General features: G+C 46.9%; 1 protein-coding gene across 3 annotated transcripts in view; it reads left to right on the top strand.

Moving 5' to 3' along the window:
* The window catches only part of LOC147105619 (copine-8), a 474,554-nt gene that overhangs the window by 435,646 nt on the left and 24,648 nt on the right, over positions 1–14,260 (top strand). For all 3 annotated transcript variants that reach the window (XM_086010162.1, XM_086010161.1, XM_086010163.1), the window contains one exon: positions 10,136–10,193. In XM_086010162.1, coding sequence (XP_085866288.1) covers positions 10,136–10,193 — 58 coding nt within the window. The remainder of the gene's footprint in view (positions 1–10,135; positions 10,194–14,260) is intronic.

Genomic DNA, 14,260 nt, shown 5'->3' with positions numbered 1-14,260 from the left:
AAGATTAGAGAGGTCAAAGAGGATAAGGATAAGCGAGCTGCGTCCATAATTTCAGAGGATGCCAATTATGACTTTTGTCAGTGCAGCCTCAGCCCTGTGGACAGGTTGGAAACTGGATAGGAGAGTGTTTTTTTTTATTCATTTGTGGAACGTGGGCATCGTTGGCAAGGCCAGCATTTATTGCCCATGCCTAATTGTCCTTGAGAAGGTGGTTGTGAGCTGCCTTCTTGAATCGCTGCAATCCGTGTGGTGACGGTACTCCCACAGTGCTGTTAGGGAGGGAGTTCCAGAATTTTGACCCAGTGATGATGGAGGAACTGTGATATATTTCCAAGTCAGGATGCTGAGTGACTTGGGGGAACTTGGAGGTGGTGGTGTTCCCATGCGCCTGCAGCCTACGTCCTTCTAGGTGGTAGAGGTTTGGGAGGTGCTGTTGAAGAAGTCTTGGCAGTTTGCTGCAGTGCATCTTGTAGATGGTACACACTGTAGCCACAGTGCACCAGTGCTGAAAGGAGTGAATGTTTAAGGTGGTGGATGGAGTGTCAATCAAGCCAGCTGCTTTGTCCTGGATGGTGTTTAACTTTTTGAGTGTTGTTGGAGCTGCACTCATCCAGGCAAGTGGAGAGTATTCCACCATACTCCTGACTTGTGCCTTGTAAATGGTGGAAAGACTTTGGGGAGTCAGGAGGTGAGTCACTTGCCACAGAATGCCCAGCCTCTGACCTGCTCTTGTAGTCACAGTATTTATGTGGCTGGTCCAGTTAAGTTTCTGGTCAATGGTGACCCCCAGGATGTTGATGGTGGGGGATTTGACGATGGAAATGCCGTTGAATGTCAAAGGAGGTGGTTAGACTCTCCAGTTGGAGATGGTCATTGCCTGCCACTTGTGTGATGTGAATGTTAACTTGGCCCTTAACAGCCCAAGCCTGAATGTTGTCCAGGTCCTGCTGCATACGGTACGCACTGCTTCATTATCTGAAGAGTTTCAAATGGAACTGAACACTGTGCAGTCGTCAGCGAACATCCCCACTTGTGAGTTTATGTTGGAGGGAAGGTCATTGATGAAGCAGCTGAAGATGGTTGGGCCTAGGACACTGCCCTGAGGAACTCCTGCAGCGATGTCCTGGGGCTGAGATGATTGGACTCCAAAAACCACAACTATCTTCCTTTGTGTTGGGTATGACTCCAACCAGTGGAGCGTTTTCCCGCGATTCCCATTGACTTCAATTTTACTAGGGCTCCTTGATGCCACACTCGGTCAAATGCTGCCTTGATGTCAAGGGCAGTCACTCTCACCTCACCTCTGGAATTCAGCTCCTTTGTCCATGTTTGGACCAAGGCTGTAATGAGGTCTGGAGCAGAGTGGTCCGAGCGGAAACCAAACTGAGCATCGGTGATCAGGTTGTTGGTAAGTACCTCTTGATTGCACTGTCAACGACCCCTTCCATCACTTAGCTGATGATTGAGAGTAGGCTGATGGGGTGGTAATTGGCTGGATCGGATTTGTCCTGCTTTTTGTGGACAGGACATACCTGGGCAGTTTTGAACATTGTCGGATAGATGCCAGTGTTGTAGCTGTACTGGAACAGCTTGGCTAGAGGTGCGGCTAGTTCTGGAGCACAGGTCTTCAGCACGATAGCCGGGATGTTGTCAGGGCCCGTAGCCTTTGCTGTATCCAGTGCACTCAGCCGTTTCTTGCTATCACGTGGAGTGAATCGAATTGGCTGAAGACTGGCTTCTGTGATGGTGGGGACCTCAGGAGTAGGTCGATGGATCATCCATTCGACCCTTCTGGCTGAAGATGGTTGCAGATGCTTCAACCTTGTCATACCCAAATCAGGGTATGGGGGAACCAGAGGTGTAAGGCAACAACAGGCCCCAGAAATTTAGAAAGAAAAGGAAGGCCAGTAGTTGGAAAGCACGGAGGGGTTGATCATGATTTTGTTTTGAGGACTGTGTGACACCTATAGTTTGAGGAAGGTGCTGACAGTGCTGACAGTGCTGGAGAATACAAGTGGTGGTTTTGTTGAGAATGGGGCTGAGAGGAAAAAATCGGATGGTCAGACGCCTGGAGGAGCAGAGGTGATAGGTGGTTGGCTTTACAGATGAGCTGAGTGTATTAAGAGCTGAGGGCGAGATGCAAGGGAAACTAAGGAGTATGACATGGCTCAGTCAGAAGGAAGGACTGGAAGCTGATGGGCCAAGGGAGGGAAGAATCAGAGGAAGCAGCTTCAATTTGCGATGTGATGAAGTCCATGAGTTCCTCACATTTAGCATGCAAGGTAAGCATGGAGGCTGTTGTGTTTAAAGGTATGAAGTACCAACAGCCTTGCTGTTTTTGATTGGATTGTATTTCCTTATCTGAATTTACCAAAGCATGAAATATCTATTTATTGCAGTACTGCTTGACTCTTGTGCTTGGATGCTGGTCTCGAAGCCTGCAAGGTTTAGCAGTGGGTAGTGCTTGTCAGCCTTGACATTTGCTTGATGTGTTTTTTTTCTTGTCATCGCTTTGCTCCAGGCAGCCGCCAATTCCAGATCATTTCTTTATACTAGCAGATGTTATGTGCTTCTGGCAAGACAGGGAAACTTAAATAATTCATGAGCCTGGCTTTATAGTTTCAATGCTATTCTCAATGGTGTTGAACTCAAATTCTTTACTATGTCAGAAGTATATCTTTACAACCTTATTTTTAGCATTTTAAATGTTGCATGACATTTTTCAATAACAGGCAAATTTGGTAATTAATTTGCAGCCAATAACAGAGGCTTTGAATAACTGAAACTGGGGTACTGGGTAGCGCTGTGGGTTAGACACTGACCTTTCACCTCTTGGGGGCGATTTTAACTTGTGTCGGGTATTAACAGGGCAGTAACGGTGCCAAAATGGGGTTAGTAGCCTTCTTGCTCCGTTAACCCCGATGGTGCGGCCGGCATCATTTTGATAGGGGCCAGCTGCTGGGAGTCCTAACCACCTGCCTGTTTCAGGCAGGAGGGCCCTTTTAATATGCAAATTAGGGTCCTAGGCTCAGTTCCCCAGGCAATAGCAGAGAAGAGGCCCAGCAAAGGTATGTTTCTTTTTGTGTGAGGCCCGGGGACCCCTCCACCTCCACAATCGCGAACCCTTCCCCTGCACTTAACTCGCTCCTGGCCACGGATGCCTGATATTGGGCAGCTTTATTCTGGCAAGCCCATCTGTCACCCTGCAGCTTGCTGGCTCGATGCAAATGAAGCCGGGGGGGTGGTCGAAATCGCAGCCGCCTCTTCGCCGCGCATGCAGGCAACCAGCTGTTGCACTCCGCCGGTCAGACGCCAAAAATTCAAAGTCGACCCCAGACAACCCACAGGATGGTTGATGTGGGAAATGGACAAAATGTCACATCATTGCAGTAGGGTATTCTTGCTAGTTTGGGACTTAGGCATATTGTTGGTGCAGAAAAAAAAGAGTACAGGCATCTTTATTCTGCCTCTGGCTGTACTGACCTAGATGTGCTTAGTGCTGATGCTGAGTGCCTGAAATGGGAAGAGCTCCTTTTCCCAGCACTAACATCCCTATTCTTGGTAAGCACAAAAAAAAAGAACATTTGCAGTTTTCATTACTGACTGAATTATGTAAACATGACCACAACTTTAAATTCTTTTGGCCAATCACATCAGGGATTGGGGTCAGTTGCATATTTTGGGCAGGTTCCCATTGCTGTCCTGCAACTGAGGCGCTCGCCTCCACTGGGTGGAAGGACATCACTTCACACCTTCCCGTAGGATCATTGGGGCCACTTTACCAGCTGAAGGTCTCTGTAGAAATTTAAACAAACTCAAATTTTAAATTTGTTGCTTTCAAAACAGCAGTTGATTGCTCTGCAATTGCATTGGTCTTTAACAACAACTTGCGTCTTTAATGTAGGAAAAAAAGGTGCTTCACAGAGGTGTAGCGAAAGAAATGAACATTGAGCCAAAGAAGGAGATGGTAGGAGAGGTGACAAAAGCTTGGTCAAAGAGATGGGGTTTAAGGAGGGCCAAAGCAGTTAAAACTATTCTAGCATCACCCGATTGTCACGTTAATTGAAAATACTATTAAAAACGTGACGGGCAGGAGACACCAGTTGTAACCTAGATGTTGGCAGAATTAACATTGAAAAGTCCATAGGAAGGTAAAGTTAACTCAGATATATCAATTTTAATAATCTATATATTGATGTTTAGTTGCATTTTGCTCCCTACATTAGTTTCTGTTGATGTGGAGGGTTCCATTTTTGCATGTTATGATTTTCTTTAACAGTCTTTCCTCCAGTATTGCTGCTTGCTGCTGCAATTAAAGTCGAGCAAATAAAGTGCAGATTCCTTTGGTAGCTCCTTTAGTCCTCTACAATTTAGAAGGGCATCTCCTACTGTACCAGTGTGATATTTTGTACTGTTTCCACGTAAACCAACCTATCCTCACTCCAAGAAGAATTCAGTACAAACACATTGGGGCTGGATTTTGTAATTGGGGGCGGGCTGGGGGCGTGTCAAGTGGTCAGCGTGTCAGGACCTCGCCTCCGATGTGAGGTGGGACATAAGTGCGATTTTGCCCTAATTGGGCATTTGATTTCCAGTGTGTGGGAACCCCAGGCCCAATGAGTCATTTGATACTGAAACTCGCCTCCGATGACGTCATCATGCAGCTGGATTTAAGGCCCGCAAGCAACCTTGGTTCTTTTTCAGCCTTCTAACTTTATGACCATACTTCTGAGGGATTACTACTGCTACTATGTCCAGCACCAGGCCAAAGTGTGCACCCAGATTTGATGAGGCCTCCCTCCAAGCTCTGGTGGAGGGAGCAAGAGCTAACAAGGAAGTGCTCTTTCCTTCCTCAGGGAGGAAAAAATCCTCCACAGCAGACCAAAGCTGTGTGGCATCAAGTGGCACAGGAAGTGAATGCCATTTCAATGTGCAGCAGAACCTGGCTGCAGTGCCGAAAGAGGTTTCATGACCTTCTCCACACAGTAAAAGTGAGTATTCCATCCACATAACCCTCAATCTGATCCCCATCGCCTCTCATCACCAGCACTTTGCTTTGTCAACCTCCTCCTCCATATCCCACTTCACCCTTACATCCCTGCACCCTTACCCATTCCTTCTCTCTGTATGTTCACATTCACTTAACTATTCGACTATGCAGCCCTCACACTCCCTATCACTGTGATGCTATGAAAACAATTTACAACACACAGGGAGGGCCCTTGGTCTTGCCACCTCATTCCATCTTTGTGTCCTTCTAAGCATCTATGCTATGGATTCTCTACACTCACTCCTTCATTCTCACTCAAACTCCACTTGTCTCCCTCATTGCAGGAAAAGAGAGCCCACAATAAGAGGGAGAGGGCAAGGACAGGAGGAGGGCCACCCTCAATAGCCCAGCTCACCACTTCGGAGGAGGCGGCCCTGGAGATCGTGGGAGTAGAGGAGGATGTGCAAGTAGGGGACAGACAGACGGGCATCAGAGCAAGCTGGTGACAGAATAGTTTGTCATCTCTCTCATTGACATTGCATGAGTGACTGATAATGATTCTGATGCTCTAACAGATTGACTTCTGATCATCTGCACAATTCAATGTGCATGCAAAGTTTATCTCACATGTCTAACTCTTTCCTTTACTCCCCCACAGGACCATCGCCAGCCCCCCTCCCCACTGTCCAGGAGGAACAGCCTGAGCTTCCAGACTCCTCAGAGGAAGCTGCAACCTCTGAGGGTGCAGCGTCAGCAGAATTAAGCGCACCCAGCACCAGCGCAGACACTGGCACCTCGGTGGGACCTTCGGGACATAGAGTAGAGTTGTCACCTGGTGTATCACAGCTCACAAGTGAGCATCAGCAGATGGTGGAAACAGGGACAGCAGTGGAGAGTCCTCGTCGGAGGGCACAGGACTCTCCCAGCTTGACTCCGCTGCATGTCGACCCTGTGTCTCCAGGTCCATCCAGAAGGAGAACGGTGCTGGAACTCCAGGAACAGGTGCAGGAGTCTCTGGCAGGTTTTGTCTCCAGGGTCGCTGCGAGTGTGGAGCGAATGGAGGAGTCCATCGCTAACATGAGCAGAGCCTTTGTGGAGGCGTTGGCACATGAATGCATCACCACGGAAAGGATGGCAACCCCCGTGGATAGGATGGCTACCGTAGAGGAGAGGATGGCTACGGCCATGGAGGAGCTTAGTTGCCAGGGTCTTGAAAACATTGTTCAGAATAGACTGACATCTCTTGAGGAGCAATGGTCAGCTATTGAGCAGAGAAACCAGACCTTCATGGAAGTCCTCTGGAGTAGGACTTCCAGTGCAGAAATGGGTCCTCATGGTCCCCCTGAAGTGCAGCAAGGTGCCGTCAAGCCACTTGCTAGCTCTGAAGTGGGGCTGACCCATGAGAGGGATGTTGGTGGCAGAGAACAAGGAACTGGGGGCTCCTCTCCAAGCGCTCACACGACCATGCCACTACAGAGCCCTCCGTCAGAGCCCCACCAGAGTCCTCACCCAACTGAGATCGGCGTCTCAGCCCCTGCACAGCCGCAGGAGCAGCAGACTGTTGCTGAGCCCTCACAGGCTCGCAACCCCAGAGGACGCCCGCCAAAGGTGTTGAGGCAGGAGCAGCAAGAAAGTGAGCAAGGGGCCTCCACATCTGCTGAAGTCACAGGGGAAGCACCACGTAGGAGCACGCATAAGAGGAAGATAAAGCACAAGTAGTCACAAGGGTAGTCACTTGGGTGTTATGTTGTGTTTATTTTTGAAATGCCATCAGTTGCTTGTTGTGATAAAAAAAATTATGATGGCAAACTGTTGAAGTTGTGGCCTGTGTCATTTCACAAATGGGACTTCCACATTGAGGGCTTAGGGCGACTTGCAGTTGTCAGTATGGTGGTCAGAGTGATAGGAATCCGTAGGTTCTTGGCCATTGTCAATGCTCTGGTAAGAAGGTGCGAGGCAAAAGTGTTTGATTGGCCAGGCTAAGCAAATCTGGCCAAGATGAGTGCATCCCTTGCATCCCGGGCAGCAGTGTGCTCGTGTGCTGCTGCCGCTGGTTGATGCGCCTCTGCAAGCTGTTCATTGTCGCTCTCCTCCTCCTCCTCATCTGAGGAGGCTATGCGATGAGCCACCTATTCCTCAGGCATCTGCAAGCCACGATGCTGTGTCATGTTGTGAAGTGCACAGCAGACCACGACGATTCTGGAGACCCTGGCTGCTGAGTACTGCAGGGCTCCACCTGATCTATCAAGGTATCTGAAGTGCATCTTCAGCAAGCTGATGGTTTGCTCGATTATAGATCTGATGTAAATGTGGCTGGAGTTGTAGCACTCCTCAGCTTCGTTGGATGGGCTCCTCAATGGTGTCATTAGCCATGTCTTCAGGGAATAGCCCTTGTCTCCAAGTAGCCATCCGAAAAGTTGGTCTGGCGGACTGAAGAGCGGAGGCACACTAGACTGGCGCAGGATGAAGGAGTCATGACAACTGCCAGGGTACTTGGCGCAAACATGCAAAATTTCCTTCTTGTGGTCACACACCAGCTGCACGTTGATGGAGTGGAAGCCCTTGCAGTTGACAAAAACACCTGGATTGTGATGGGGTGCCTTAAGGGCCACATGTGTGCAGTCAACAATGCTCTGCACCCTTGGAAAGCCTGCCAGATTAGCGAATCCAACCGCACGCGCGCTTACACTTGCTTGATCCTTGGAGAAGTTGATGTAATTGTGCGCAATGGCAAAGAGGGCATCAGTTACCTGCATGATACAAGTGTGTGCGACCACCTGGGAGACGCCGCTGATGTCTGCTGCTGATCCCTGGAATGAGCCTGAAGTAAAAAAGTTGAGTGCGGTGGTGACTTTGACGGCCACTGGTAAGGGGTGTCCACCCGCTCCTCTGGGCTCCAGGTCTTGCTGCAGCATTGCGCAGATGTTACCCACTACCTCTCGTGAAAGTCTGAGCCTCCTTTGGCACTGCTGCTCAGTCATGTTGAGGTAGCTCATCCTCTGTCTGTAAGCCCTGTTTTGGGGGTATCTCCCGTGGCGACGTGCTGCCATGCGCTGGCGCCTTCTTTCCTGTGCAGCTTCTGATGGGTGAGCAGCAGGTTGGCGCTCCTGTTGTTGCTGCTGCTGTTGGTGCTGCTGTTGTTCAGGGTTCTACTGCTGTCACGGCTGGTCTTTGTCTGAATCTGATGTCCAGGAAGAAAGGAAACAAATGGTTCCCATTCTTCTGGTATATACCTCAGTTGAGGAAGCGCTCAGTCAAGGTGGGGAGAGTGGTTTCCCAGGAGGTCACACCGGAGATGGGTCTCAGGCTCCAAACTTCCACAACAATGAGTAGGCCGCTAAAAGTTCCCCCAGACCTGAGACAACAAAGTTCTGCCACTTGCAAATGATGATTGGTGACAACTCCTTTTTAATGGTGGAGCTGCAGCTGTTAGTAAGCAATCCACTTGTGAGGCCGTGTTCCAGAGGAGACGTGCAGCATGGGGGCAAAGTGTTACTTTCAGAAAGGCCTCTCAAAATTGGATTATAGAGGCACTTAACTGGTTGTTAAGGGCCTTCAGAGTGTATCTCGCCTCTTGGAGGCGGGATGGAAACGGGGTCTGAAACCCCGATTCTGGGAAAATTGCTAGGAGGCGGGATCAGAGCCGCCTGCCATTTTTTGCGTGTTTAACACCTCACACGCCTCCAAACCCGCCTCCTCGGGCCTGGCAAAATCGAGCCCATTAAGTGCTCATACAGGAACAGAGAGCATTAGAAAATATGTTGCAACTGCAGGTGAGAGCAGAGAGCACGTTACTCTGCATCTGTTCCAGTCAATAACCTGACTGACCTGGGAGTGCTTGCTGCTGACACTTGGTGCCCAAAGTAAATAAATATTCTAATCTCCAGCACTGATTCCCTTCACTTTAATGAGCATAAAAGTTCAGTTATGTTCTTGTATACACAAAATTATCAAATTGCTATTGGCTTTGGTCATGCCTATAAGGTTAAAAACTTTATGGGCTGGATTTTGTCAATGGGGACGTGATGGAGGCAGCACTCCCACTTTTTGGGTTGTAGTCCCGCCTGCATTGACTTGTAGTCCCGCCTCCAGCGGACTCAGCAGGCCAATTAAGGGACACCTGGTTACTGGTGCTGTCAGCGATTGACATTTCATCTGTCAAGAGCTTTTGACAGGTGAAAAATCAGCGTTTGACAGCTCTGTGACGCTGTCAAACACTGACAATCTGCCTTCTAACTTGAGTCCTTCTACTCAGACTCAGTTAGAGATCTCTCCAGACCAGAAAGCAGAGGCTGCAGCTTTTGACAGTTCAGCGGCCATTCTGCTTTCTGTGCCGGTGAACTGAGGCACTCCTGAGAACTGAAGGAAGGAAGCCTGCAGGAGAAAGTAAAGGTAAGTAAAACTTATTAAAACACTTTACACTTAGCTCACACACTTACCTCTGCACACATGCACCCATCACTCACCTGCACAACGGACATCTCGAACCTCCAACCCCTTCAGACCGACGGTCCGCCTCGCTCACTTGGCGTTGTTCGGAGCCATCGGGAAGCCCACACTTCAGGGCTAAAAATAGGGATTAGGCAAAAAACTGCCTGTTAATTACCTGTTAACAGACAGTTAATTGGCACTAATCCCCTTCCCACCTCAGGGAGGCGGCTCCCAGCACAGGTCGGGTACCTGCCTCCTGGGACATTGGTACGGAGGCGGGTTAGGGGCGGGATGGGTTCCTGCCCCCCGATTCTGCAACTTTCCCACCACTCCCGCCTCCAAACCCGCCTCCACGGGGCTTGGAAATTCGAGCCCTATAAGCCTATCAACATGTTTATTTTTGTCCCTTTGTGTTTGTGTGTTGTGGAGTTGAAATGACTCAATATCTTTTAAGAATGGTGCTTAAAAATTACAATAAATATTGAAATAAATTTAGCATTATCTTTGATATAGCTAAAACTGCCGCTATGAACCACCAATGTTTTTGTATGTTAAAGGTGCTATATAAATGTAGAGTGGTGTTGTCACATCATTTCTAGTGTAAACTTATACACAAACTCTACCATCATCCTTAAAGTGTTGTACATTTAAAATATATTAACATTTCATGCAACTGTTTCTTTGTTGCAATTTATTGTTCTTCTCTCTTTAAAGGCTTCTTGTTTTCCAATGTCGATAATTATTGTTGGGGTTGGACCTGCAGAATTTGACGGTAAGGAATAGAAATTATTGTACGGCAAAAAACAGAATAGTATTGACGTTTTCTAACTGATTCCATTTGTGCATAAAAGTATTTGAACTAATACAAAGGTACTGAATGCATGACACAGTCTTTTTCAATAGAAATGTGTAGGAAACTACTATTTTAGTCAAGTTATTCAAAAATATATTTCTTATTGTTGGAGGCTGCAGCAGAATAACTCATCCTATTATGTCGAATCGCTTATTAGATGCTGATGATGAAAGTACAAGGACAATTTGATACCTTTGGACAGACAGGGTAAAAGACAGTAAAAATGACAGATAGATTAATTTCCTTCAAATGAATATTAGGTACATCAAAATGTTAAGAAGACGACTACAATTTCCTGCATTTTAGGAATTCTTCCAGTGATGAATCCACCCAGTCCCAAGTAATCTGTGTGTACACCAGTTATGGTTACTTTGAGCTATTTCATATTTTTCTGCTTGCATGTTTTTTCCTAGTGCAAGTTCAAAGGATTGTAACTTTTTGCTTTCTTTCTACGATATTTTAATTAATACGGGTTGACATCAGTCTGGATTATCTGGTTCATATCACTTTTATGGTGAATAAAATTTAACAAAACACATGGTTGTAAAATAATATCCCTAACATTCAGATTACATAAGAGTTACGAGCAGGAGTAGGCCATACAGCACCTCCATCAGCAAACTTGGAGATGCTTGTTGGATAAGGGCAAAGGATGAGGATCCTCCAGCACTGAACCTGGGGTTCCATTACCTGCCTGAGTTACAGTCACACCCTCCTGTCCCTGACCACTAACCAGACCTGTACCACTACCTAACCTAAGGGGTGTGACAGCCTCCTGGATCAAAGTGTCCAGGTAACTCTCCCCCTCCCTGATGCCCCGCAATGTCTGCACCTCAGACTCCAGCTCAACAACTCTGAGCTGAAGTTCCTCAAGATGCAGGCAACTAGGGAACAGACTATTTTAGATCTAGTTTTGTGCAATGAGAAAGGGTTAATTAATAACCTTGTAATAAAGGGGCCTTTAGGGAAGAGTGACCATAATATGATAGAATTTTATATTGAGTTTGAAAGTGATTTAGTTAAATCCGAAACTAGGGTCTTAAATCTAAACAAAGCAAACTACATAGGTATGAGGGGCAAGTTGGCTAATGTAGATTGGGAAACTACATTAAAAGATATGACGGTAGACAAGCAATGGCTAGCATTTAAAGAAATAATACTTTGGGCCGTATTTTCCGATGCCTATGGGGCACATGAGCTGAAAACCAGCATTTCCGATCTGTCAAGAATGCTCTTGACAGATCGAATGCCTGCCCTAGAGAAGGGCCTCTGCGGGGGGGGAGAATTCCGCTTTCTGCAGAACCTCCACCCGCTGAAAACCTTTAAAAATCTTACGCCTGGTAAAAGCAGGCGTAAGGCCTGCTTTTACCAGCATAAGAGTTGAAAAAAAGTTTTAAAACATTTTTTTCACTCATTTATAATTTTAAAATACTTTTTAAAAAAGGTAAGTTTATTTTTAGCCCTGTAAAAAACTTTAATTGTTTTTTCAAAAAATTACATTTTTATTTAAAATATTTAATTTATTGTAATTTTAACTCATTTTAAAAGCATGATTTAAAAAAAAATGTATTTAATGTTTTATTGTGTTTTTGGGGTGATCTCCATTCATATATTTGACAGGTCTATCTGTCAAAAGTATGAAGGGAGACTCCCTTCTCCTATTGGCTGGCCTGGCCCACGTGATCCCAGAGATGCTTGTGAACCGCATGCGCCTCTGGGATACGTGGGCCCTGCGCATTTTGAGTTTGGAGAGGCCCAGGAGTGAAAGTGTCCGGATCTCTGGAGCCCTCAGGTAAATTCGTAGATTTTTTTCCAATAGGAGGCATCTGCACGCAGGAAGCCTCCTATCAGAAATTATGGACCATAACTTACAACAATCCTTTAAGGCACTAAAACCCCACAGGAAAAGTGGTCCAACCGTGGCTAACAAGAAAAGTTAAAGATAGTATTAGATCAAAGGAAGAGGCTTATAATGTTGCCAAAAAGAGTAGTAGGCCTGAAGATTGGGAGGATTTTAGAATTCAGCAAAGGAGGACCAAGAAATTGATAAGGAAAGAGAAAAAAGAATATGAGAGTAAATTAACAAGAGACATAAAAACAGATTGTAAACATTTCTATAGGTATGTAAATAGGAAGAGATTACATACATACATACACCGGGCAGCACGGTGGCATAGTGGTTAGCACTGTTGCCTCACAGCGCCAGGGACCCGGGTTCAAATCCGGCCTCGGGTGACTGTCTGTGTGGAGTTTGCACATTCTCCCCGTGTTTGCGTGGGTTTCCTCCGGGTGCTCCGGTTTCCTCCCACAGTCCAAAGATGTGCGGGTTAGGTTGATTGGCTATGATAAATTGACCCTTAGTGTTAGGGGGATTAAATACGTGGGGTTACGGGGTTAGGGTGGGATATGTGTCGGTGTAGGGGTTACGGGGATCGGGTGGGATGTGTGTCGGTGCAGGCTCGATGGGCCGAAATGGCCTCTATCTGCACTGTGGGGTTTCTGTGATTCTGTGATTCTGTGATTAGTGAAAGTAAACGTGGGCCCATTAGAGGCAGAGACAGGAGAAATTATAATGGGCAATAAGGAAATGGCAGTGACATTAAACAAATACTTTTGGGCAGGATTTTCATTGGGCCGTGGAGGCGTGTGGGGGGTTAAAATCTCGAAATCAGGAGGCACGAACCCATCCCGCCCCCAAGCCGCCTCCATGCCAGTTTCAAAGGAGGCGGATACCTGACCTGTGCTGGGACCCGCCTCCCCGAGGCGGGAAGGGCATTAGTGCCAATTAACTGCCTGTTAACAGGTAGTTAACAGGCAGTTTTTAGCCTAATCCCTATTTTAATTCCTGAAGTGTGGGATTCCCGATGGCTCCAAACCACGCCAAGTTAACGAGGCGGACTGTCAGGCTGAAGGGCTTGGAGGGTTCGAGATGTCCGGTGTTCAGGTGAGTGATGGGTGCATGAGTGCAGAGATAAGTGTGTTTAGTGTGTGTAAATGTTTAAAGAAGTTTTACTTACCTTTACAGCCTTCCTTCCTTCAGGTCTCGGGAGTCCCTCATCTCACCGGCATAGAAAGCAGAATGGCTGCGAGCTGTCAAAAGTTGCAGCATTCAGCTTTCTGTTCTGGAGAGATCTCTAAATCAGCCTGAGAGGAAGGAATTCACTTGGAGTACAGATTGTCAGTGTTTGACAGCTTCAATTGTCAGTGTTTGACAGCTTCAAAGAGCTGTCAAATGCTGATATTTCATCTGTCAAAAGCTCTTGACAGATGAAATGTCAATCTGTGACGTCACCTGTTGCCGGGTGGCCCTTAATTGGCCCGCTGAGCCCGCTGGGCGGGCTCAACAAGGTCAATCAAGTCAAAATCACGTGGGTTGGCCACAACTCGATGGAGGCGGGAGTACAACCCCGAAAGTTGTAGTCCCGCCTCTTATATGCCTCCAGTATCAAAATCCAGCCCTATGTATCTGTCTTCATGGTAGAAGACACACAAACATGGAAATAATGGGGAACCAAGGGTCTAGAGAGAATGAGGAACTGAAAGAAATCAGTATAAGTAAGGACATAGTACTGGAGAAATTAATGGGACTAAGTGGTGACAAATCTCCTGGACCTGACGACCTGCATCCTATGGTTTTAAAAGAGGTAACTGCAGAGATAGTGGATGTATTGGTATTAATCTTCCCGAATTCCCTAGATGCTAGAACAGTCCCCAATGATTGGAAGGTAGCAAACATAACCCCGCTATTTAAGAAAGGAGGAAGAGAAAAATCAGGAAACAATAGTCCAGTTAGCCTGACATCAGTAGTAGGCAAATGCTAGAATCTATTATTAGGGACGTGGTAACAAGGCACTTAGAAAATCGTAATATGATTAGGCAGAATCAACATGGTTTTATGAAAAGGTAATCGTGTTTCACAAATCTGCTAGAGTTTTTTGAAGATGTAACTACAGGAAACTTTGTGCTATCCGGCACCCACGGGACCG

The sequence above is a fragment of the Somniosus microcephalus genome, chromosome 17, assembly GCF_052327205.1.
Source record: "Somniosus microcephalus isolate GS21.2 chromosome 17, FLI_Smic_1.0, whole genome shotgun sequence".
Taxonomy (NCBI): Eukaryota; Metazoa; Chordata; class Chondrichthyes; order Squaliformes; family Somniosidae; genus Somniosus; species Somniosus microcephalus.
The sequence above is the reverse complement of the archived record's forward strand: the minus strand, read 5'-3'. Positions and strand labels throughout refer to the sequence as shown.